This window comes from Manis javanica, chromosome 10, assembly GCF_040802235.1.
Source record: "Manis javanica isolate MJ-LG chromosome 10, MJ_LKY, whole genome shotgun sequence".
NCBI classification, from domain to species: Eukaryota; Metazoa; Chordata; class Mammalia; order Pholidota; family Manidae; genus Manis; species Manis javanica.
In genome coordinates this window covers 104,834,632-104,859,611 of record NC_133165.1, presented here as the reverse complement: position 1 = coordinate 104,859,611, position 24,980 = coordinate 104,834,632, and the positions used below count along the sequence as shown (strand labels likewise).

Genomic DNA, 24,980 nt, shown 5'->3' with positions numbered 1-24,980 from the left:
GCACTTGGTGTGGCTCTCCACTGCAAGTACACCTAGTCACCAGTGATCAGAATAAGCAAACATCAAACTTATGTGTGAGACCCTGAACTGCAGGAATTTTTTTTTGGTGCTTCCTAAGAGGCTTTGAGGAAGACATTAAGCAATTATTAGCAGCTTTATCTGTGAGAACCTTTTTTCTTCAGGTACAATTCCAAGGTGAACACTAGAATATGCAATCAAAAGATAAAAACTGACAAAATTTATGTAAGGCTTTCAATAAAATGTCATCCTAAAGATAACTGTAAGAAACAAAACATTAACACCATCTTACTCATATATAAAAGCCTTAGTAAAATCCACATCTGAAATACTATTGTAATTCAGACCACTTGCCACAAAAAAGACAAAATAAAGCTGGCGTAAGATTCAGAGGAGAGCAATTTAATAACTTTAGGGACCTGAAAGGAGCAGTGGATGAGGAAACAGGTCAGTAAAAAAAGGGCACATATGTAATCAGAGTATGAAATCATGATGCACCTGGGTAGGATGAGTAGTCCAGGACAGAGTTCACTGAACTGTTAAGTACTTGAACTAGAGGGTACCTCCTTTGACACTGAAAATAGATAGCTTGGGGACAAAGAAATGGAAGTCCCGCTTTCCAAGGGTATTGCAAACTGGTGAAATTTGTGCAAGATGAAACATAAATTAATAATATAAGTAGATAAAAGTTTACACTAGTCACTTTCAACTATTCTCTACCTTAAAACCTTTTTGTAAATGTGGTCTCTTGGTAATTTTCAGTGGGTACTGGACAGAATCATATTAGAAATAAAAGAGGGATCACATTGGTGTAATGTGAAAGCTTTCTTTCCTTTTTTAAAAATTAAATTATTATTGATATACAATCTTAATGATGGTTTCACATAAACAACACTTTTGATGGGTGTAGTGATTTCAACATTCAGCCATATTGTCAAGTCCTCACTCCCTCTACTGTGGTCACTGTCTATCAGTGTAGTAAGATGTTATAGTCATTAATCGTCTTCTCTGTGCTGTGCTGCCTTCCCCTTGACCTACCTATATTGTGATTGTGAATTATAGTGCCCCTTAATCCCCTAATTTGAAAGTTTTCTGAGTAAATCTGATCTGCTCTCTCTTGCTATCAGTGCCTCTGAAAGATGGAGTGGTTTAAATAAATTATTGAATTCTTAGTGGGTTATTAGAAGTGAACATCCAGTTATACAGATATTCAGACATGACGTTAATGACATGGTCAAAGTCACTGAGGACAAAGGATCGCAGATTGGAATCCATGTGGCACTGATAATCTCACTGTAAGGGTTTTTGATAAGGCTGGTTTTTTTCTTTCCTTAACAAATAAGGATGTTCAGTGGTTCCAGAAAAGAAACTGGACTAACATTGTCAAAGTCCAAATTGAGATGATGTGAATATATTTAAATGAATATATTTAGAATATATTTAGAACCAAAACAACATCAAAAAAAGCACAAAATGTAAATAACCACCTACAATGGTTATTTAGTTAAAGGTTAAAATAGTTTAAGAATTTAGAGTCTATAAGAGGCCAAAGTAGGTTAAAAAGAAGTAAACAGAACACTAAATAACTTGCTTTCTATGCAAAAAATCCTCCTGGAAGCCAGCTGACACTGAAAATTCCTCGCACTTTCATGAAAATAATACTTAGTTCCCATACACTGGAACAAACATTATGTGTCAACTCTGTGATAGTTCTGGTTCCCAAGGCTGTTCAAAACACCTTGCCTTCAAAATAGATAAGGCTATATTCAATAGTTCTGAAATTAAATGAATTTTTGTTAATAGGATAAAATATTTAAAAATGGGGGCTGGGAGAGGGGAAACAAATGAACCACAACATCTTCACAGTGAGAGGCGTTCTCTCTGTGACACTCTGATGAACATTATTTGATGTAGGGTTTCTAGCTACTTTTTAGTCTATTTTCAATTGAATATTGGGAAAGTGATAAAAGGAAAATGGTCTGAACTTGGATGTTAAGGTGAACTGCTAAGACAAAAGATTTTCTGGGTGGTCCTTAAAAAGAAAAGAAACAGACAGATATGTTTATTTTTTGTCATAGTAATCATCCACGCGGTTAGGTGAAACTGTGGCAGAAATTAAAAGTGAGCATTCAGTCTGAGAGTTAGAAGAACTATTTCACCATCATTGTGTCAAGATGCTAGAGGACATATGAGCTGAAGAAACCACAGGGCACACTGCAGTCACACCTGCATCAGCAGTGACCGTATCACTGCGGAACCAAACTGTAACGGTAACAGCCTTACCAGGAAAACAAAGAGGCAAGAATTCTTCGCAGAGACCATCCCCTCTTCTCTATTACATGAGTACAATTATAATCCTTTTCCTTCCAAATACGTAACTTTTAGAAATCCTATCCTAGCAGCTTCTTTTAACTAGTCTATTTTCAGTCTCATACTCCTCCATTCCTTGTTGTACACAACTGCCTGATACACCTTTGTAAAGCAAAAAGATATTATCACCTTTCTGAATAAAACCTCTAACATCTCCCCTAAAGGCTAGAGCTCCAAGTTCTAAAACGGGACCTAAAGGGTTCTTCATTTCTGAACTCTGCCTTCTTTTCCAAACTCATCTATGAGTTCTGTGCATTGTGGATTTCTCACACCTTCCAAGGCTGCTTCCCATTTAAGACTTCCTCTGACCTTCTCCATAGCACCCAATCATTCTATCTTACAGGTTGCCAAAGTGCCTGGCACATTCCTCTCTACAGCGTTTATCAAAGTGTACTGAAATTATTCCTTTAGATGGAGAAATCCACAAGACAGTGCCTTTGCCACACTGCAGTCATAGAGAACACAAGTGTTTGCTCTTTCCCTAAACATTTCTGGGGCACCTACTATCTGCAAGGGATCCAAGGTTCAAGAAGACATGATCTCTGACTTAAACTCAAGAATGCAAGTTCGACAAATAAAGAGTTACAACATAGCAAATGTCACTAAATTTTACTAAAAACAGGTAAGTAAAAATGGTACATGGCAGAGAATGATGAACTCTGCCTTGGATGATCAGAGAAGTCTTCATGGAGATGACACTTAAGCTGATCTTCAAAGATAAGTAAAGTACAACATGCTAACACAGACCTGCCATGCAGAAGGAACAGCATCTGCTGAGTCACGGAGATTATGCCCAGATTGGTGCATGATAGTCAGGCAAGAATAAAGAATTTAACGTGATTAAGCAGAAAGTATATAAGGTGGGAGTGGATTTAGAATACACTAAGAGGTAGGCCATGCAGGTAAAATTTGGATTTTACCATGCAGGTGATAGGGAGTCACTGAAAGTTTTACAAGGGGGAAAGGCAAGATTTTATTTGTATTTTAGAATAATCCCTCTGTTAGCCATGTGGAAGACTGACTGAAGAAAATCTGACCAGAAACAGAGAGATATGGCTATTTTAATAGTTTATTAAAGAGACACACAAATTTGGGAATCCCAAGCAAACTGGCTGAAGCAGAAGCCCAGGCAGAGGATGAGATTACTCAGGGAGTAACATAAAATGGGAAAGGGGCCAGAAGTGAACCCTGGAAAACACTGGCAACTAAATGTGCACAGACAGGAGTTAGCAAATGAGACTGGAGAGTGAGAACAGAGAGGTAGGTCCGAGGAATCTAGGAGCGTGTGGTAGCACAGAAACTACAGAGTGGTCAAGCCTGTCAGCTGTAATCAGAGTAGCAGTAAGATGAAGACTAGAAAATATTCACTGTTTTTGAAAGTGAGTTAATTTGTAACCTCCCTGAGAGGATTTCCAGGGAACGTCAGTGGAAAGTCTAACTTGCACCAAGTTGCAAGGTAAAGCCTGAGTGGGTAGTAAGGATATGGGAAAGAAAAACCAATTAGTCAGTCATGATGCTAAGATGTGAAGGACAATGACATGAAGATGTCTGTAGGCTGAGGAAAACCCGTAAGAAGAGTTAAAAAAGCAAGAGAACAGAGGGTAACAACTGATGGAGCAAGGCTTCTGAGGACACAGGGAGAGAAAAGGTCGACAGGAAAGGGACTGTTCAGCTCTGAGCTAAACAGACACTGATTCCCATGAGACTGAGATAAAGGAAATAAAAGTAAGTATACACATGTGGGGCCACGGGCTGAGGGAGTTCAAACCTTATGTATCACTGCAGTTCAGCCCCTACCACAATGCCTAAGACATACTAGGAACTAATGAATGTATTAAAAGCTGGGGGTGCCTTTGCTTCACAAAGGCTGGAGTCATTTTACAAATTACTTTCTTTTATTGAACTATGTAAGGCCTATTTTTTGGTACCCTGTAGAAAGAGCAGGTAATACATTTTCAGAGCAGGTAATAAAAGTTCAGGTTTATCAGGGCTCAACAAAACAAGCTGGTTGTATGAGCATAAGTTAATCTGTGGGCCATGATCAGTTGGAGATAGAGTTTAGCCTGGCACAGATGGGTATTTGAGACACTTGGATGAGTCTTTGCCAAGTCGGCCATAAAATTTTACTATCTCACCCCCTTCAATTTTCCTTCTTAATTTAGTCTCTGGGTTCCTAACCCAATCTGACTGCTGCTTGCTGTCTCTACTTAATGGTCTGACCTTTAAGCCTTGATCATGGTACCTTTACTTCAAGCTTAGGTTTGAACATCTTTAGAAGAAAGCTCAGCCACTCTGATAAATTATTTGAAATTTATTTCATTTTGATACAGTGTGCCTCCAAAACCAACCTACACTCCAAAATCTAATGACTCACAAAGTGAATGTGGACTACAAACTTTTTTCCCCTTTGGCCAGAAGGTTTTAAATTAGAATTAGTTAACAGCATTTAAAAACTGGGAGATTTTATGTTAAAGTCCAGAGTTCTGTCTTCTTTTGAAAAATCTGTAAGATCTGGCAACACTGGCCACTTGTACCTTCTTGGTAACAATCAGCGGGAGCTAAGCAGCAGTAATGTTCTCCTTCCAGTCTCACGTTCCCTTTATTCTCCTCGTCCCAAACTACTGTCTTCCCAACAATGAGTTAAGTGTCAGTTTTCATTTACCGTCTTAGGCCGAGTCCATTTGATTTACTTTTATTACCAGCCTGACATTTGTAGGCATTTGAGTTTGTAGCCCTTGATAAGAAGTTAATAACATGAAGGCAGAGACCTTGTTTATCTTGTGAACCTCTGTACTCCCTGGGTCTAGCTCAAAAATTTGTTGTTGAATGAGTAGTTTTATTCCAGAAGAATACAGCTATGAAACTTAAAATCAAATTGCAACGGGAAATCAGTTGAGTATATATAGAACTGTTTAAGTCAAATGGAAAGGACACAATTTTGCTAATATAGGTTGGCTTGGGATTCAAAGTTAGGACTAGGAAACCTCAAATAGTGGGCCTAAGGGAGGGAACAAAACTAACCATTTCCAATGGGAAACAAATTCATTTATAAAGGAATATACCCTATTTGCTATGACATACACTCATTAGTAAGGTGATTATTTATACTTGTACCATATATTACATATTTACATATGTAATTATAGAAGTAAATTTTATTTTTCCCCTTTTACAAGTTTTTTAAAAAGAACACAAGAAATCCATGCTCACTGTAAAAAAATTATACAGCGAACTAAAAAAAAAAAAAGTTACTGATCATGGATTACAATGGATAATAAGTTACAATGGATAATATTTTGGTGTATATTTTGATAAAACTTTCTTAATGGATAGATACACATATGTGTGATTTATATTTATGTACACACACATATAATTACACTTTTAAAAATAGCTAATTTCTGACCTCAGAAAAACTGGGTCAGTTCAGCTAGTATTTACAGATAACTATATGCAAGGCACTATACTGGCTACCTAGTTCCAAGATGCTACAGCAGTCTTTTTTCAAACCCATGAAAGGATTGAAGTGTTTAAAAGAGCAGATGTTAACTGGCCTATGATAATAGTTGAAAACAATTTAGGAAACGTGGCAGAATGGAAAGATAAGACTCAAATTTTGGCTTAAGCCCTCAGCAACTGTACAACCTTGGGTAAGTTTCAAAAAGGCTCTCAAGTGCCAGGTTACCTCATTTTTGACACTGAAACAATAATATTTACTTTACAGGGTCCTTATGACAATTAAATGAGATTATGGCATAGAATGTTTGCCACATGATCCGTTGGTACATAACAGCTGTGTTTATCATCATTGTTATGATATTTATCAAATTATGTTGCTAATATACCATCTTACAGTTACTGAAGTGGGTGGATCAGTCAGTCAGAAATGAAGGTTAAGAACTCAGCGCATATACCTTAATGGCAAAAAATCCCAAATCCTTTGACTGAAAAATGGGTAAAGGAAATAATAATAAAAAAAAAGGGTAAAGAGCCTGAACTGATGTTTTTCCAAAGAAGACATACAAATGGCCAACAGGTATGAAAAGGTGCTCAACATCACTAAATCAAAAACATAATGCAGTATCACCTCATTCCTGTTATGATGGCTTTTATCAAAAAGACAAGAGATGGCAAATGTTGGCTAGTATGTGGCAAAAAGGGAACCCCTGTGCACGGGTGGAGGGAATATAAATTGGTACAGCCATAGTGGAAAGAACTACGGAGGTTCCTCAAAAAGTTAGAAATAGAACCACCATATGAACCAGCCATCCCACTTATGGGTATATATACAAAGGAAATGAAATCAATAGCCTAAGATATCTGCACACCCATGTTCACTGCAGCATTGTTCACAATAGTCAAGATATGAAAATAAGCTAAGTGTTCACTGACAAATGGATAAAAGAGATGTGGCATATGTTTATACACATATATATAATGTAATATTATTTCGCCATTACAAAGAAGGAAATCCTGCTATTTGTGATAGCATAGATGAACCTAAAGAATATTCTGCTAAGTGAATAAACCAAAGATAAATACTCTTATCACTTATATGTGGAATCTTTAAAAAAAAAAAATTTAGACTCATAGAAACAGAGTAGAATGGTGGTTACCAGAGGTTAAGGGGTAGGGGAAATGGGGAGATGCTGGTCAAAGGGTATAAGCCTTCAGTTATAAAATAGTAGGTTTTGAGGATCTAATGCACAACATGGTGACTACAATTAATATTACTGTATTGTACACTTGAAATTTGCTGAGAGAGTAAATTTTAAAACTCCCCTCCGCCCCCCACAAAAGGTAATTATGTAAGGTGGTGGATATATTAATTAACTTGGCTGGGAGAATCAGTGTACATGTATATCAAATCATTGTTATAGATTTTAAAATATGTACAATTTTGTCAATTATACCTCAAAAAATGGGAAAAAAGGGAATTCAACTGACTGAAGATTTTGAGATGAGTGATATCTTTCACTTCAAAATTATCTATCTCACAAAACCAGGGTACTTTAAAAAGGTGGAATACACAATCTGCTTAGACGGGTCTTTTATACTACTGCCTTTATAAATTAGGAGCTGAAGAAAATACAGGTAAAAATATTGAATAACAGCCAAAGTTCCTTGTTTGGAGAACTAGCCTGTTGCAGAGCAAATAACCCATATAATTATAGGAAATATTTTAACTGTTAGATATATCTCAGAAGACAGTCACTTTATTTATAGTCACAGAATAGTATTTATTACATTGTATTATAGATTTTATTACTTATTACACTGTAGTATAAATTTATTTTTAAATTTCTCTATGCCTCTATCTTACCCTTATCTCAAGGCATTTTTGTACTTCCATCCAGTATGTTATACAGCTCATACTGAAGAACCCAAAACTCCTATAGCTTTAATTCCAAGGGGAACTAACCCGGGCTTCTGCCTTGTTATAAGAATAGTAGCAGCAGAATTACTGAAGCAGATTTTTCATAATGGCTCTTTGTAGTGACTCATCCAGATGAAGAAGTCTGGGTTAAGGATACAGAGGGCAAAGTTTAAATGTGACTGTGTTTGAGCGTACCTGTTTACATGTCTCAGTTCAGACGTTTACAGAGAATGTTTTTAAATGATTAATTTTTAGTATCTCCTCTGGCCCTCTAACAGAACAGATCGAGAGTAAGCTCTGAAAAGAGTGGAGTGAGATGACCACTACTAACGGAAACATTTCCCAAATTCTCTCAGAAAGATAAAAAAGGAGAGGGCAAAGAGAATTTAACCTACCTCTCTCTTTGCAAAGGACAAAAAGGAATTCAGCAGCAATTTGCTTGACTCCAAGGTCAACGTGTGTCATGAGGCGCACCAACTTATTCCTCATAGTTGAGCCCACTTCAGGTCGATTTGTCACATCCCTCAAAGGTGGTAAAACCTAACAGAACAAAGGCAAAAATCATCCTTAATCATGGGTACTAGAGTAAGGAAGGATGGCACCACGCAGCTTGTCAGTCCTGTAATGTGTATTGAGCTCAGTCTAAGAGTGGAAAAAACATTCAAAGAAATAGTTTTGCTTCTAAATAAAACTAAACCACAACAAACGAACCTGAAATAATTGCATGCCTCTAATGAAATTTCATTTGGAGAGAAACATCTCTTTACTATACCACCAAGATGTATTCAAATCCATTTCTGGTTTTTTATTCATCTTAGCACCTGGAATGCCTCTGCTTGCCAAAATCCATTTTAAAGTCTGGGTCAAGTTTCTCTTTCTTTTATGGAAACTTCCTTCATAACCTGACTCATAATGATTTTTCCCTTCTTTTATTTCCTGCAGCATTTTTAGTATTTACCAAAAAAATCTATAGTTACATTTTAGTTTTATTTATAACAAAAACATGACTATGAATTATTTAGTACTTCTTATGTGCTAGTTGCTGTAGTAGATGATACACATATGGTCTCTAAATTTCTTGCCTGTACTATTATCGCAGCTTCCTAAGTGGTTTCTGATTCCATCCTGGTCCTTCTAGGATTTACTCTCTCCCTAGCAGGTAGGATGATCCTTTCAAAGTCAGATCATGTCATTTCTGTTCTCAAAGTTCTCCAATTACCACAGCTTCCCATCGTATTCATAATAAAAGATGAGGTCCTTACAGCTCCTTTAGGTTTCATATAATCCAGCTTCCTGCTATTTTCCTGATTTCATTTCTGTCATACTCCCTGCTTATACTGCTACAGCTACACAGACCTTCGCGCAATTCCTTAAATACACCAGCTACTTTCTTGCTTCACGGTCTTTGCATTTGCTGCCTCCTCTGCCTAGAAAGTCTTTTTCTAGAAACCTGCATGGCTCATTCCCCTACTTCATTTCTCTGCCAAATGCTGCTGACAAGAAGACATCTCCTGGCTATCCTACATAAATAATCTTGAGCATTCTCTTTTTGACACTGCCCTCTACCCTGCCTCAGTCTTTCTCATAGCACTAATGAACATCTGACACAGAATATATGTATTTCTTTACTGTCTGCTTTCTTCCACAAGAGTCAGTTCCATGGGGCAAAGGTTTCTTTCTTATTTTGTTTACTGCTCTCAGTGGCTGGAATATTACAGGTGTTCAATAAATATTTGCTGACTGAAGGAAAAGTGAATTAATTCACAGAACTTACAAAGTGCCTTCTACAAGCTAGGTACTCTGCTAGGAAACAAGGATAGATACAGTCAAATAGTGATTTACTGTGCGAGACCCTTGAATCCATTCAACTGACTTTCCTCCTTCCCTCTCTTTCTGTACTGCATGTTTACCAATGATCAGGAAGTATTGGTGGCACTGGGGACAAAGCTGTGAACAAAAATGGAAACAATCTCAGAAAATTGAGTAACTACCCCAAGTATTTAGAAAATCCATGTTTGAGTATCTCTGATAGGGTAGAGCACAAAGCTCTTTGTGTTCTATAGGCACAAAGTCATTGCAGAGCAAATTCTTATTATTTGATTCAACCAACCATTCTGAATTTATCTACCATTTCTAGAAGAATGAGACATACAATAATGGTTTCATGTTGCATGTGCCTGTAGTTCCAGGGTACAGAATCTGTTGACAAAGATTATCACAAAAATTTTGTTATCTACATTTTGGGTTCCTTAAAATCGTTCTTTTTAAATGAAATTTTGTTGTTTTTATTGTTAGCTATTCTCCCAAACTGCTTAAGTATGGATCCTTTGCTGTTTTGTTATCTTCCAACAAATTTTTCCTTTGACAAACTTGTCTATTTCCTCTTTTAAACATACAGAATCTCCATTTCTTCTACAAGCCTCTCCAGACTAACCCAACCTGGGTCAGTGATTTCTACCATCTGTTCTCTGTCTACCTGCCCAAATACAGAATACTCAAGATCAATTTCCTTTGGGTATGCATGAGTTGGATTTATTCTGGTATTAACTACAAGCCATAATAATTAATTAGCTATGGTTTCATTTATAGTCTTATCAAAGCTCATCAACTGTTACTTTAAGTTCTGCCTTTCTTGATCATCACAGTCCACAGTGACCTCCTCAAAAGGAAAGTTCATTTTGGTACTGTGCCTTGTACCTTTAGTTACCTTTATTTGCCGTGTCTCTTTGTCTGTACTGTACTGTTTCTTTGAGGACAAGGAGTGGGTCTCACAATAATTTGTATCCACATAATGTGTGGCCCAAGGCCTATATAAAGAAGCTGTTCAACCAATAGGCTTTTTTTTTTGTCTGTCCTCTGGTTACAGATAGCAAAATCTAAACAGTTTAGTTAAACCTTGATCTCTTGTGTGGAAAGCTAAAATACAGAAAACTTATAAGTATTTTCATTTATTATTCTTCACCAAGTCCTCCTAGTCACTGTAGATGTCTTAAAATCATTTAACTTGGAAATGACGTGAATTAACTAGTTTGCTTACATTATTCATGCTTTCACAGAACCTCTCTTGTCCTAATAGACTGTTAGTTCCTTAAAGAGCCCCTGCTTTCTAATCTCTCCTTACCAGCAATATCTGCTAATGTATTTTACAAGTAGTAAAGTACTTACTAAATCCTGACCATAAACAGAGAGGAAAAATGAACCTGGCTCACCTATTAGGGGAATTTTAGATGTCAGTAAGTGAATAATGGGGTGAATGGTGGTACCGTGTACTGAAATGTGGAAAGAAGGGAAAGAAACAGGGTGGGGGGATGGGAAATCAAGAGATTACCTTGGGATATATTTAATTTAAATGACCCACAAACACATCCCAGGTGAGGAGATGAGTAAGCAATTTATTATATGTTTGGAGATGAGGGGACAGGTCAGGGCTGGAGACATAAATTTGAGAGTCATTATAACAGACGATTTTCAAAACCATGACTACTAATGAGATCAGCAAGGGAGCAGAAATGGAAATGAAGACAATGTTGCTTTGGGGCAAACAGTGCCCAGAATGGGTTCCCTATTATGCCTGGAAACTAAGTGGAGAAACTGTCTCAAGAAGGGAGGACTACTCTGTTACATCAAAATGCTATGGGTAATTAAAAAAGAAAGATTTGAGAACTATTAGATTTGGCAATACTGGATTGGTGACTTTTGATAAGCACCTCTGCAGGCTGGTGGGAAGCATGAAAGGCGGATTACAGTGGGTTCAGGAGAGAATCAAAGATGAATAAAAAGATAAGAGTAGTAGAGAAAACTCTTCTGAGAAGCACTGCATAAAGAAGAGCTTGAGCAGTGGGACTAAGGGAAGGTTTTTTTTTGTTTTTAAGAGGGAAGGTGTTTTGGGTGTGGATAGAAATGATCCACTACATTAAGAACAAAGTATTAACATAAGGAAGAGAGAGAGGAAATAAACGCAAGAGCAAAGGTCTTGGGAAGGTGAGAGGGTAAAGGGATCCAGGACTGGAGCAGAGGCTGGCACAGAAGGCAGCAGGGATAGTTCTTCCCGTGTGACAGAGCAGGAGACGGAGGAGACGGTGATCCGGGTGCAAACAGACACCAGAGGTGGTCAGTGGTGGAAGAGGCCTTCTTACCAGGACCAGTAAGTACCACCAATCCTACTCCAAACCTTCGTCGCCGGTTCTCTCTGGGCTGCTTCACTGCACCTGCTCACTCCTCTAGTCTTCCCTACATATAGTAGCCACAGTATTTTAAAAAATAAATGAGGTCACTCCCCTTCCCAAAATAGTCCAATGCCTTCCCCTTTCACGTAGAAGAGAATCTGTAGTCAAAAGCAACTTTCTGTTATTTTCCTCTTTTACATCATTTGCCCCTCTCCCCCTCGTGCACTGTCATCTAGCCTTCTAGCTTTTCTTTAAGCACCAAAGCATTCTCTCATCAGGGACTTTGAACTTGTTCTGTGTGGTACATTCCTCTCCCAGAATATTCTCAGAGATCCTTTTCTTGTTTACCCAAGTTTCTGCTCAAATGGCATTTCCTCAGAGGCCCTCCCTTCGTCCCCTAAGCCTCCCCCTCCCCTGCATGTCTTTCTTCAGAAGACTTATTACTACTTGCCATTATATCATGTATTTATTTGTTTACTTTTTGTCCTCCAACTATAAGGTAAAGTCCACAGGGCAAAGACTTCATTTGTCTTTCAATGCTTAGAACACAGCACATAGTGGATCTCAATAAGTATTTATTGATTAAATGAATGAATAAATGAATGAACTCAACAAGATACGCAAAATCACTTATTTCTGGATTAGGAAAATTTCAAAGATTAAAATAAATTTCTCTGGTTCCTGACTTTCTGAAAGAAAACCATTACGAAAACCTCAACTCATTAATTTTATGGTAAAAAAAATTCATATAAGAAGATTTAACTTTGAGATGTAATATGCATTAAGCTGTTACCTGATCTTTGAGAAATTTTCTGATGTTTCGATGAGCTCGGGAACATTCTGTTAATAAGCTGAGAACTGGAGTTAGACCCTCTCTATAACTGCTTCCCTATAAAGAAAACCACATGTGCTACATTAGTTTAGTTTCTAAAGGTATTACTTTCCTTCAAGTAACTCAACATATTAATACTCCTTTTTTGAGAAGAGACATTTTATGTTACCGAAGCTTTATAAACTATTTTAAAAGTTATTTCCTAACAATATTTCCATTCTATCAGTTATCCTCATGTTTATTAAATGCCCACTCAGCATCTTCAGTGGCTTAGCCAACAGGCTTAAATGAGGCAAGATTTTGGCGACCCACCCATATTACCTTGTTGCCTTTTAATATAGTTACTTGACAAGGCAAGTGTCAGATGAGAGAAAATAAGCAGTTCCTAACAAATGGAAAACTGACAATTTTAAAAAGATGTCCTAAGTATTAGGGAAAGTATCACCAAGTTTTTATGAGGGATGATTTTCACTTGTAGGACTTAAAAAATACCTACATGAAAAAGTAATGAATTTTTCCTTTGCTTTATGACACTAGTCACAATTTTGGTGTTCCATCAACACAATTTTAAGCTTTAAACACATAATTCCACTTGGTTTCAGAAATTTATAATAGATTGTAATAAAATGCTTTCCAGAGCACGATTTTGTAAGATGTCAACTATTTTAAAAAGCTTAAATTTAAAAATCATGTCCTGGGATGTTTGTATATTTGGTACATTTCCATTCTTTAGAAGTATCTTCCCAAAGCCTCCATTTTATCAGCCTTACCTTGTCTATTCTCTTCTCCATAAAACTGAGTAAAACATGAATGGCCTCCATATTCATGCCATTGTATACCATGGTATTGTTTTTCAAAACTGTTGCTTTCTCAGCTGTTTTATCACTGGGCAGTTCATCTAGAGTCGTGGCCTCTTGGGCTGTTTCTTCATGGGTTAATGGACAAATGAGAACATCCAAACAAGAGACCGGAACATTGCTTAAAAGGTTGACTGCATTACTGAAAAGCAATTTAAAAATACGATATTTTAATTTGATTGAATCGTCCTTTAAAAAGCAAACATAATAAGAAGTTCAGAAGTGACTTTTAGGAGTCAATTAAAATTCTTTTTCAAAATGAACCTTTAATACTACTTGGCATTTACTGACTAAGAGACAGAAAATAAAAGAGAACTATTTTAAATACACATGACAAATTAGAAAGAACAGATGTTAAATGGATACACATGATCAGATGATGTCATGTCACTTTCTGAAATGCTAAAAGAGGAATTAGTGAACTTCAACACCAGCTCTTTAATTTTATTATGACACAATGCTAGCTTTGCACTTTTTCCTTGGGGTTTTAAATTCTTCTGTGGAACCAGTTGGTGTTTTATTATTCCTTAGATTACAATGTGAAGCATTTGAGAAACTGTACATAAGCAGCATCACAGAGGCAGCAACATCAAAAAACAAATGTTGTAGGATTAAGTTTTGTTCTCTATAGATGTCGAAAATACAACTTTCAGATCATCCCATATTTTCATAAGCCATTTGCAGGACATGGGTAACGGAGCTTTTGCTTGCCCTCTCATCACCAGGTCTCTTTAAGAGAAGACAACATAGCTATTTTGTTCTCCTAGGCCTTTCTGCTATGTATTAATGAATACATGAGCCAGGGATGCACACCAGTAGGGGGAACCAAATCTTACATTTTTGGTATTCCCTAAAAATCTTGTTCTGTGGCTTAGTGTGTAAGAGATTCAAATGACACTAACAATTAAAAAATTAGAGATGTTCTCAATTAATATTTTCCTTCATGCATTATTTCATATTCTTTCATCCAAAAGGAGAGGCAGTGTTCTGTGCTAACTGGATCTTATAAGCCTGTGCCTCAGAACTTCCTGATAAACAACAATGGAAAGACAGGCATTACATTTCCTAGTGACAGAGAAGCAGATCTAAAAATAACCACATCCTGACTAAAAATAAACTCTTGCAAGTGTAATTTAAAAGTCTAACCACTTGGAATCCAAATTCAGGGCTTAATCTATCTGATGCTGTCTGAATTTAGACCATCGTAGTTATTTTTAATTTAGATTATAGTGGCAACCTTAAAAATGAAACAAAATAAACAACAACCAAAAAACAGAAATTGTTATCTCCTTTAAAGTGTGGTTCCATTGCCTATGAATATTTCCTTTCTTTCTTTATATACGATGGAAAAAAAAATCTGTAGGAAATCAAAGTTTAAAAATTAGACAATGCAGAACAATGAGTGGTAATATAAAGGGCATCAAAAAAATCTGAATCAAAAATAAAAATAATTTAACAAGTCCTATGAATGAATGGTTCCTGGTAAAGTATAAGCTACTTGGTTTCCCCACTAAAAATCTGCTGCTGCTATTATTACTCCTACTGTTAAACAAAGGCCCTTATTTTGCAAACAGTCACAATCCCATTGTATTGGCTGAAAATCTAATGCTTTTTCCACAAAACTTTACAATTTTTGCAAACATCTATAGTTAAAAATGTTTCACTTCTCACTTCAGCCTTTAGAAACTTATTAAATAGCATAGATTCACTGGGGCTAAAAGAAAAAGAGACGGAAGAACTGCATCCTAGAATTACTTTCTTCAACTGTATAAGCCATTGTGAAATGTTAGGATTTTTTTTTTCAATACATAGGGCAGTGGACTCTGGAGTCCATCGAGAGCATGATTCTCTGAATCCACCACAGAGACCACACTGCAAAGTTTTAAGGCGATGCATTTCATTACAAAGGAATGTTTCCTTTTAAATTCATTTGAAATAAGCAGTTTTCAGGAATCCAGTAAATTTAGGGAACCGTATACAGAGTTTGATTCAACAAATATTTGGAGATTTTAGGCTTTTCAAGAAAAGTTCCCATTTTCTCATTTCTTATTAAACAATCGGGTTCCCAAACAACTACAAAATTAATTTTCTGGCTCACTGTGTTTGAGCTATTCTTTTTAAGTTAGGACGACCAGCTTTTTGAGCTCTGTCACTTCTCTGACAGTTTTATTTGTAGTAGAAGAGCGTATGAAATTCTCCAGCTACCAGGAAGTCAGTGACTATGCACAGATCCGCACAATGGTGTTTGCATTCCTGCTCCAGGGGGTAGAAATACTGTGTATATTACTCTCCTCTTTTCAGCTTCCTAGAGATCATTAATCACCAGGACATGACATCCTCCCACTCATACTCGCAGCCCCCTCCTGATACGCAGATTCAAAAGCAAGGCCTATTTAGAGCTCCTTAATTTCCTGATTAAAGCCTTGTTAGTTGTGGGAGAGGAGAGGCAATCTAAAATCCAGTCCTGTATCAAAGCTGGACTGAACATAATTTCACACCAAATGTCACTGAGGAGCATGATAATGGTACATGTAGGTCCACAGCTATTAACAAACCTTTCTGGTCAGATGTATCATCTCTATTATTTGGGGCTCACGTATCTTTTTTCATGTCTGAAAAATCTACTTGGATGAATCTTAAGATCTCCAAAAGATTTTCAAATGTAAATACGTAAATTTACTTTAACCTAACTCAATTCAGTAATTATTTATTAATTACTTGTGTCAGGCATTGTTTTAGGAGGGTTTTATGAAGAAAGCTGAGAAAAATCCCTGCGTCTTTGGAGTTGACTTTCCAGCATGCAGAGAAGAGTCAATGAAAAGTAACTGAATAGCCTGCTAGAAGATGTTAAGTGTTCTGAGAGGTAAGATAGAGCAGGTGGGCTTTAATTTTGAACAGTTGGTTAGGGCAGACCTCACTAAGTGGTGTCATTTAAGCAAAGGCTTAAAGGAAGTTAGGGAGTGAGCCATGCGACTACCTGAGGAACCAGCATTCTAGGAAGAAGAGCGAGAGCAAAGGCTGCAGGGGCAGGAGAAACGGCAGGTTGAGGAACTGCAAAGAAGCTGGTTTGGCTGAAACATCATACAAAGAAGAAGGATAGGAAAACAGGTATGGGGCGCAGGTTGATTTTGCAGGCTACTATAACTTCAGTTTTCTTCCGGGAGCCACTGCAGGGTACTCTAGCTTACGTTAAAAGGGTTGCTCTCGCTACTGCACTGAGAACAGTTGGTAGGTAGGTCAAAGGTAGGAGGATCATTCTAGGGTGTTACTCTATAATTCAGGTGGGTAAACAGAGCAGTAACAGTGAAGTTAGATCTGGATACATTCTGAAGGCTTTCCTGACGGGTTAATTGTGGAGTGTGAGAATCCAAGGTTCTAGCTTTGGAAAGAGGAAAGCTGGAGTTGCCCTAAACTGAAATGGGAAACACTGCAGGAGAAGCAGCTTTTTAGGGGAGGAGTTTAGTTTTGGGCACGTAACATTTGGGATGTCTGTTAGGCTTCCAAGTAGAGATGTTAGTAAGAATTTAGCTTAAGAGTCTGGAGCTCAGGGAGGGAGATCTGGATTAGAGCTACACTGATGAGTCATTAGCATGTAGGTGATATTTAAAGACAGAGATTGGATTTTACAAGTAAAGGGTTGAGAGTGGACTGAACGACTGTAAGGGCTGAGCCCAGAGCGCTCTCTTAGAGGCTGAGGAGCACAGGGAGGAATCACTACTAGGGAGTTAGGAGGAAAACCAAGATAGTGAGTATCCTGGAAGACAGTGTCCAAGTAAGAATTTCTTGAGTTGTCACCTTGTCAGATGATATGGACAAATCAAGTACTATGACAACTGAATTCAGCACACACAAGTCACTAGTGGCCTTACTGATGGCCATGGTGGAGGAGGAGAGCCGGAGCTTGAGCAGACTAGACCCAAGAGAGAACAGTAGAAGAGCAGACAGTCCACACTTAGAGGAGTTCTGCTGCAAAGGGCAAGAGAAGACTGGGGCAGCGGCGCGGAGGACAGTGCCAAGGAGACTCTGATAAGCTATGGGTGGAGAGAACCCTGAATGCTGCTCTCAGCAAAGTGTGCCTTTTTAACCTTACATAGCAACTTGGTTGTTATTCTCTAAATTGCTATAGATACTCTCATTTCTGTGTTTGTCCATGTTTTCTCTGCCTAGAGAATTCTCATTCTTTAAGACTAACATAGACTTCACTTCGTTCTCAACAAATATTTATTATGACTTGTGCTAGGTGCTAAATAGACAAAAATAAATCAAATATAGTCCTTTCCCTAAGAGAAGCCAGCATAACATAATTTCTAGAACAATAGGTTGAAATCTAGGTTGGCTCTTAGTAAAAGCATGTCTCGGGCAAATTACATGACTTCTCCTAAGACTTGGTGTCTTTATATGGAAAGTAAAGGGAAATAAATTTATTCCACCAGGCTGATGTGAGGAGTAAATGAAAAAAAAAAAGGTGTGCAAACACTCTGCATAGTACACAGGAAATGGCAACTATTAAGGAGTTTTTGAACAGTAGACATATTGCACTATAAGAGGGAATAGCAAAATCTGGAGAATGATAGAATATGGTGTCTTTGGGGAACTGAAAATAAGTCCTGAAGTGTAAAGCAAAGGACAAGGCCTCTAAAGGAGGAGCCTTAGTAGGCCAAGAAGACCAGAAAGGTGTGTGCACATGTGTGCGCGTGGAGACTGGGGGTACTATAAAGGGGACTGCCACGAGGAGATGTATGTTATGGCCGAATAGGTTACTGATAATTTTACACCAGAGTTGTGCTGGCAAAGGAGCAGGTGCAGAAGCTAGGGAAGCATACACTTCCCAGATGAAGCTGCAGATTAATAAATGCATAGTGACACAAGTTTGCTCTTAATCATTAACACAGAAGGCAGCCATGAGAGGATCCTAAGCAGAGATTTGCTTTTTGAGAAAACTCTGTATGCAGTGGAGAGGATGGACCGATCTGTCAGGCTAGGTAAACTCTCCCACAGGACTGAGCAGCCTGAGTTTAGAAGTGGAGAAAGAAGGTGTTCTGACAGATCTGGGGTTGGGCGCTTGAAGACTGGCAGACATTGAGGGAGTAGAGAGAGGGATAGAGAGGGAGGAAAGAAAACCTGAAAGGGAGCTTATGGATAAGAAAAAAGGAATCACCGGGGGACCCGAGGTCTGTGCAAGGACGGAGAACAGGGAGGACAGGAGTGCGCGAGACTTTACTCATGCTAGACCACAGTGAGCCTGTCCTCTGAACTCTATTAGCAATTAGTATTTGGATAATTAATTCACTGGGAAGGTACTCAAAAACTATCTTGTGATATCGCTTCTATTCTTGTTTATTTTTTATTTATTTATTATTTAACTTTTCATAATATTTATGGCTTGTCACCCCAGACTCTATGTTTCTCCACAGTGTGCACTGTGGAGTCCTTTAAGCACCTAGCATGGTGCTCAGCCAAATAGTTCAGAAAATACCTGTTCACTGAGGTAACTGTTATTCCACAATGAGAATCAGGCTAAAGAGCTAAGAGCTTTAATGAAAAACAAAACAACAACATAACAAAATAAAACCCCCTAGGCCCAATCTCTCCAGCAAACTAAACTCTCCTTTTCTGTATACCTACACAAGCTTGGTCATGTCTGACACAACACTCATCAAAACAACTGAACTTACTTAGTTACAAGTCTGTTTTCCCCACTAGTTGGTAAGCCCTAGAAAACACAGACTGTACTGCATTCATCAGTGTTGCTCTAGAACTTAACATAGTGCCTGACACATCATAAGCGATCACTTAATAAATACAAACCTAAATGAAATTATCCCATTTTCAAACATTTATTAAAATTCAGCCATGTGTAAGACATTATGCTTATCTATTGCTATGCTAGTAATCATTTTGCAATATACAAGTACAAATCAACACCATACATCTTAAAAATGTTTTTATGTCAAATATCTCTCAACAAAGATGAGGAAAAAAGACATTACGCTTATCATTGTAATGGGGTGTCATTAGGTACTATACTGTCTCCTTCAATATATGAGATAAAATAAATTGGTCTAACCAAAGAAACAACAAAAAAGCAAGGAGGTAAGTATTTTTTAAAGACACACTGGTTCTTTTAGGTGCAAAAAAAAGAAAAAAAGTGCTTTGTAGCACCAATGTACTAAGTGAAAGAAACTAGACTGAGAGGGTGAAAGAAGTTAAATCAGACCTGGTCCTCCCCTTCTGTCTCCTCTCCTCTGTGGTGTACAGGCCATCCCCATCTTCCCCCTTTCTCTCCAAAATAAATCAAAATCACACCCACATCCAAATACAACTTTTTTTGGCTGTTTATGTGTAAGCTTATTGATTGTGGACAAGAGGGCTGAAAATACTTTCAGGCAGATAGTACAGATGCACAGAATTAGGATGTCCTTATTGTAGCAAAGGTGGATGATACCAACACTTTACTTGTTACTGTAGTACAGAAAAAAGGAAGTGAAACAGAACAAATTGATTTAAAAAACTGTCTAAGATACTGGTTAGTGGAAATAAAGGTCGAGGTCAGCTGTCCTTGTCAACTAACTCATTTTATCTTTATGTCCATGTCCTCTTGATTTCTCTGGGAAAAAAAAGGCTCTTTGTTACAGAGACAACATATCAGGAAAAAGCTGTTGCCACGCCATTTTTTACTCACTCACCTCTTATATCACTTTACTAGACTTCTGGCTTTAGAAAAACTTAAATGAACAGAAATCAGATTTCTCTACAGGATCACAGGATATACACAGAAATAAGTTCCTAAACAACATACCAAAACCAAGAAGCACCTTTTAAAAAGACTGGGAACTAAATACTGTATCTAAAAGTCAATATGCTTATTATAATAATAGAAGCAGCAGTGGCAAGAGTATTGTGGATATACTGAGAGCTTACTGAATGCTGTGGCTGGAGTGCTTTATTGATTTCTCACTTAATCATTATTACAACTCTCTGAGTTAGATGATACTCCATCATGCATAAACTATACTATCCTGGTTTACCTATTTCATTACATTTTCCCTTAAAACAAATCAAATGTGCAAAAAACAAACTTTAAAAAATGGTATGAGTTTTTAGTTTGAAACATTCCTTTTTTTTCTTTTAATTTGTGCCTTAAACACACAGAAACTGGTTTCAGGATCATTACAAACAAGCAGAATTTAGTAGATGTTACAATTCCAGCAAGATTCCTAAAATAGCCCTTTGAGGTTGGTGTAGTTTTTCCGATATTTAAATGGATTGGCCTAGAGCCATTTCTGCTCAAATGATACTAATCACTTAAATTCTGATTAAAGGGACATGCAGGGCCTTGGCCAGATAAACTGTGAAGTCAGCAGCAACCTGTCTCCCAGGAAAGCCTTGAAGAAATACTCATAAATTCTGTCTGTGTCTCTAGGGATATTCCTTCTTACTTACACTGTAACTAATAGTTATTTTATTAAAGCAACTTTTAAATAAAAGCAAATTTAAAGAAAAATATCTTTAAAATTTAAGAAAAACAAGTATTTAAAGCAAATATCAGAATGGAAAATAAGGAAATCTGACTACTTTAAAAAAATCTGATTTTTCAAACATCTATACAGTTTTGCTCTCTTTTGACAAATAGTGGGTCAGTGTTTTTGTGACTAGTGTAACAATTCCTGTCAAAACATTTTCTCCTCACATTATTGTATGAATGCTATTTAACTTGTGATATCTGATTAAAAAAATCAATTTACTTCTGAGCTTTTAAATTAGTTTTCTTTTAGCTTTAGTACCTAGACTGCTAGTGTCTCTTGATTATGAAAAAAAATTACAATGAGTCAAATGCCTAATAAAATCTTTTTATTTTTTAAAGGCACAATCTCAAGAAAATTAAGGAACTTTTGATTTGTAGCGGCAGGGAAAAAAATTACATTTTTTAATTGGGAAGAAAACAAACTTTTGAAGACTTGCAAGACAGAGTACATAAAGATAATCAGGTATGTTTCATTTTGTACTGGTTGTATATAGTTTTATTTAAGCCATATTTTGGAAGTCAGACTATTGTAAATGCTCAAAAGGTAATTTCTACTATTACGAGAACTCAATTTTAAATTTATTTGTAAAACAGATTTAATGCCAAAGTTATTTGTTTGCAAATTTGAATCTGAATTGTTTAAAATGTCATTTGTATTCTTACAGAATGAAGCACCATGAACAGTTTTATGCTAAAGTCAAAGAGAATAGAAAGTAAAAGAACTAGAAAATGCATTAAACTTATTCATTTGTTCCTAGAGAATGATACATTTTAACAGCAGTCCTTTAATAGTTCTAACAGGCAAGTTACAAAACTTGAACTCTTTTTTTATATATTAAACTTGAAACTGTGACCCAGTTCTTGTAACTTCTTACAATTTAGTTAAAACATATTGCTTAAGATATCCTTTTCGGTAAATGCTCTTACACTGAAATTAGCGAGAGTGTTAGTTTAAGTGTAGTAATTAAAAGCAGGGTTCAAATCCAAGCTCTCACTCATTAGGGCTGTGTGATCTCAGAGAAATTACCTGAGCTTTCTATGCCTGTTTAATTATCTACTGAAAGGGAAACTACCTCATAAGGCTGGTGTGATGATTAAAAGGAGTTAATCTTTATCAAGCACTTGGCATGATGTCACACACAGTACTCAGTAATTGTGTGCTATTATTGTTGTTCTAGGTTTTATTGTTGAAGGCAATAAATGCCAAATCTCTCTTCTCTTGTTGGGGTTCACTACAACAAAGTCAAAGGGGACTGAACGAAAATTTCTCATCAGGGCATGGTAATGATTTCTGACTTACTAGTTACCTGATTTATTTCAGTATTCTCACTTCCTTGTGCTTATAAGAACTAAAATTAGATGCTTAAAAACAAGAACTGGTGACGTCCTTCATTGAGATATCAGTACGGAGGTTACCTACCTGTGCAGCTCTTCTGTTTTGTCTTCAGTTGGACCTACGATTAGTAAACAATGGCGAAGGACAGCTGCCATGACACGGAACTGATGAGAATCACTCTACAGCAAAGAAAAAAGAGGAAGGAAAATTAGGGATTGAATGCCTTAGTGAGGGAGTCTGGTGCGTTGCTACAACCCCAGGAATCATCTTATGGCCCATCTGCTCCCCAAAACGGTTATTCTTAGGCGTGGTAGAAGTCAGGATATTCTAGGAAGAATTCCCTAATGAATAGTTACAGTCTCATATAAACAGCTATAAACACTTCCAGAAATGGCTGAAACCACGAATTTGTGATCTAGCCACTCTCTTACAGCCTGTCAGGCAAAGAGAGACATGATCAGTACCCCTGCATTACCCACTTTGTTTTACCTTAAGATTCAATTCAACTAAGGATCTTTCCCATTTCCAGAAAGTCTAGATTTTTTTGTTTGCTAGTATACTATTTGAGTTCACTAATTGTTCTGAAAGTTCAAACAGATGTAATACTACTACACATTTAAAGAGCGGATTTTACATCTTTAATAAAAATGTCCCATCTAGTAACTTCCAAAAGCAACTGGTTAAAATCCACAATCTATCACCTTCATTTTAATGCGTCTTCTTAATCTCTTAGTTGCCCCAGAGATATCAGCAAGTGATAAAAATCAAATGATATGAACTTAATCTCCTGTTTTTTCCAATTGTTTACTTATTGGTAGTGGTACTAAAAACACATAAAGAGTCAGAGGGAATAGTAGAAAATAAGCTAAGGAAGATAATAAGGAAACAAGTGCATAATCCCTTAGTTTACCTCCTCATTTTCAGTGAGAACCTGGGCCTAATTTTAATGATCTGCATCAAGGTCATATTTCACTTCTTCCAGATTTTTAGTAATTAAGAAGACATGAAATTAATGATAATTATGATAGACATCCTGGACGTGCTATACTTCATGAAAGCTACAATACTTCAAAAGCTATTAAAGTTTTTTAAACTTTTATTTGACTTATTTCCTTTGTATGTGAAGTAAAATGTATTGACATATTATACATATGTAACCTATATCCATACATATAACTCAGCCATTCTAGGAAGAAGGGGTCTCTTACAAATTCTAAAAAACAATAGGATCTACTTTCATTACTCGTAACATGGATGACAATAATTTAAACATGATACCATCTTCTGTATATTTGGAAGAAACGAAATCCTGACATAATGGAAAAAGCACTACACTTGGAGTCAGAAATTTAGGTTGTGACCTCACACAAGTCATACAGCTTCTCTGACCAGTTTCCCCTACATGCGTCTTCACAAACATGAGATTGCTAGGGTTATGAAAGGATTAAAGGTTATACACATGAAAGTGGTTAGTATTTTCAATGAAACATTTGAAGGTGAGGGGAGAGAACAAGGGAGGAAGGGAAGAAAAGGTAAGAGGGATGGAGCTGAAATAAGCCATAAGGAAATCACTGTGTTGGGGAGGTGGGGAGGGGCCAGTGGAATGCCAGTCAGACTGACAGGGTTGGAATGAATGCTGTCTCATTTGCTGTTCACTTCCCAATGCCTGAATCAAAATTCTCTAATATGTAAACATACTTTTACTTACCTCAAATTACATGAAACATATTGAAACACAAATGAACTCATCCATTATTTAACTCATTTAATATTTTCCTTAGTTTTGAAAATTAACTGGGAATGCACTTCCTTCTAAACTAGATTTTCCTTATTCACAATTATATCATCACATGCTGGTGAGACAATTATTCTCATCTCACGCTGGTGTTAACAAGCCTCTTGCAAAACTGTTCATCCTGGTCTTTCCATTATTTCCAACTGTTAATCAAAATCCTACTTCTTCCCATCCCATTTCCTCCTGTCTCAATTTTCATAAGACCAATTCCTAAGTTGTACCTTATGTCTGCAATGCCTTCCTCTATTGTACATCCATTAATTCTCTTTACCTCGCTATCAAAACCGCTACTTATTTTTGTTTGTCTCTACTCTTGGCATCGCTGATTTCCTTTTCATCCTCCAGGTCTCAGCCAAAGTATCTTCTCATAGAAGCCCTTCTTTGACTACCATCTCTAAGTAGTCCTTCCTTCATTATTCTCTACATGGTACACTGCTATGGTTTCTCTCACTAAATAATAATTTGTAACTTCACATTTGCTTATATACTCACATACACATTGTTTTCTCCACTCATCTGTTACCATCACAAGTTTAGAGGACATGTGTTTAATAGGTGTTCAATAATTTTTAATGTAAATGGTAAAAATAACATAAAACAAAAAAGTGCCCAAATCTTAAGTGTACAACTAGATACATTTTCACACAGTGAGCACATCCATATAACCAGCATGAAAACGATGCAATGTCAAGAGTAAGAACCCC

General features: G+C 36.9%; 1 protein-coding gene across 7 annotated transcripts in view; it reads right to left on the bottom strand.

Moving 5' to 3' along the window:
- Positions 1 to 24,980, bottom strand: part of RIC8B (RIC8 guanine nucleotide exchange factor B) — a 95,799-nt gene that overhangs the window by 25,188 nt on the left and 45,631 nt on the right. For 6 of the 7 annotated variants that reach the window (XR_012121563.1, XR_005058205.2, XR_005058206.2 and 3 more), the window contains exons 4-7: positions 22,566 to 22,660; positions 13,534 to 13,762; positions 12,725 to 12,820; positions 8,161 to 8,305 (exon numbers count right to left, since the gene is read on the bottom strand). Coding sequence is in view for 4 of the 7 variants with exons in the window: in XM_073213789.1 (XP_073069890.1) it covers positions 8,161 to 8,305; positions 12,725 to 12,820; positions 13,534 to 13,762; positions 22,566 to 22,660 (565 nt within the window). In the remaining 3 variants the exon portion in view is untranslated. The remainder of the gene's footprint in view (positions 1 to 8,160; positions 8,306 to 12,724; positions 12,821 to 13,533; positions 13,763 to 22,565; positions 22,661 to 24,980) is intronic. The other variant, XM_037007087.2, reaches the window with a different exon arrangement.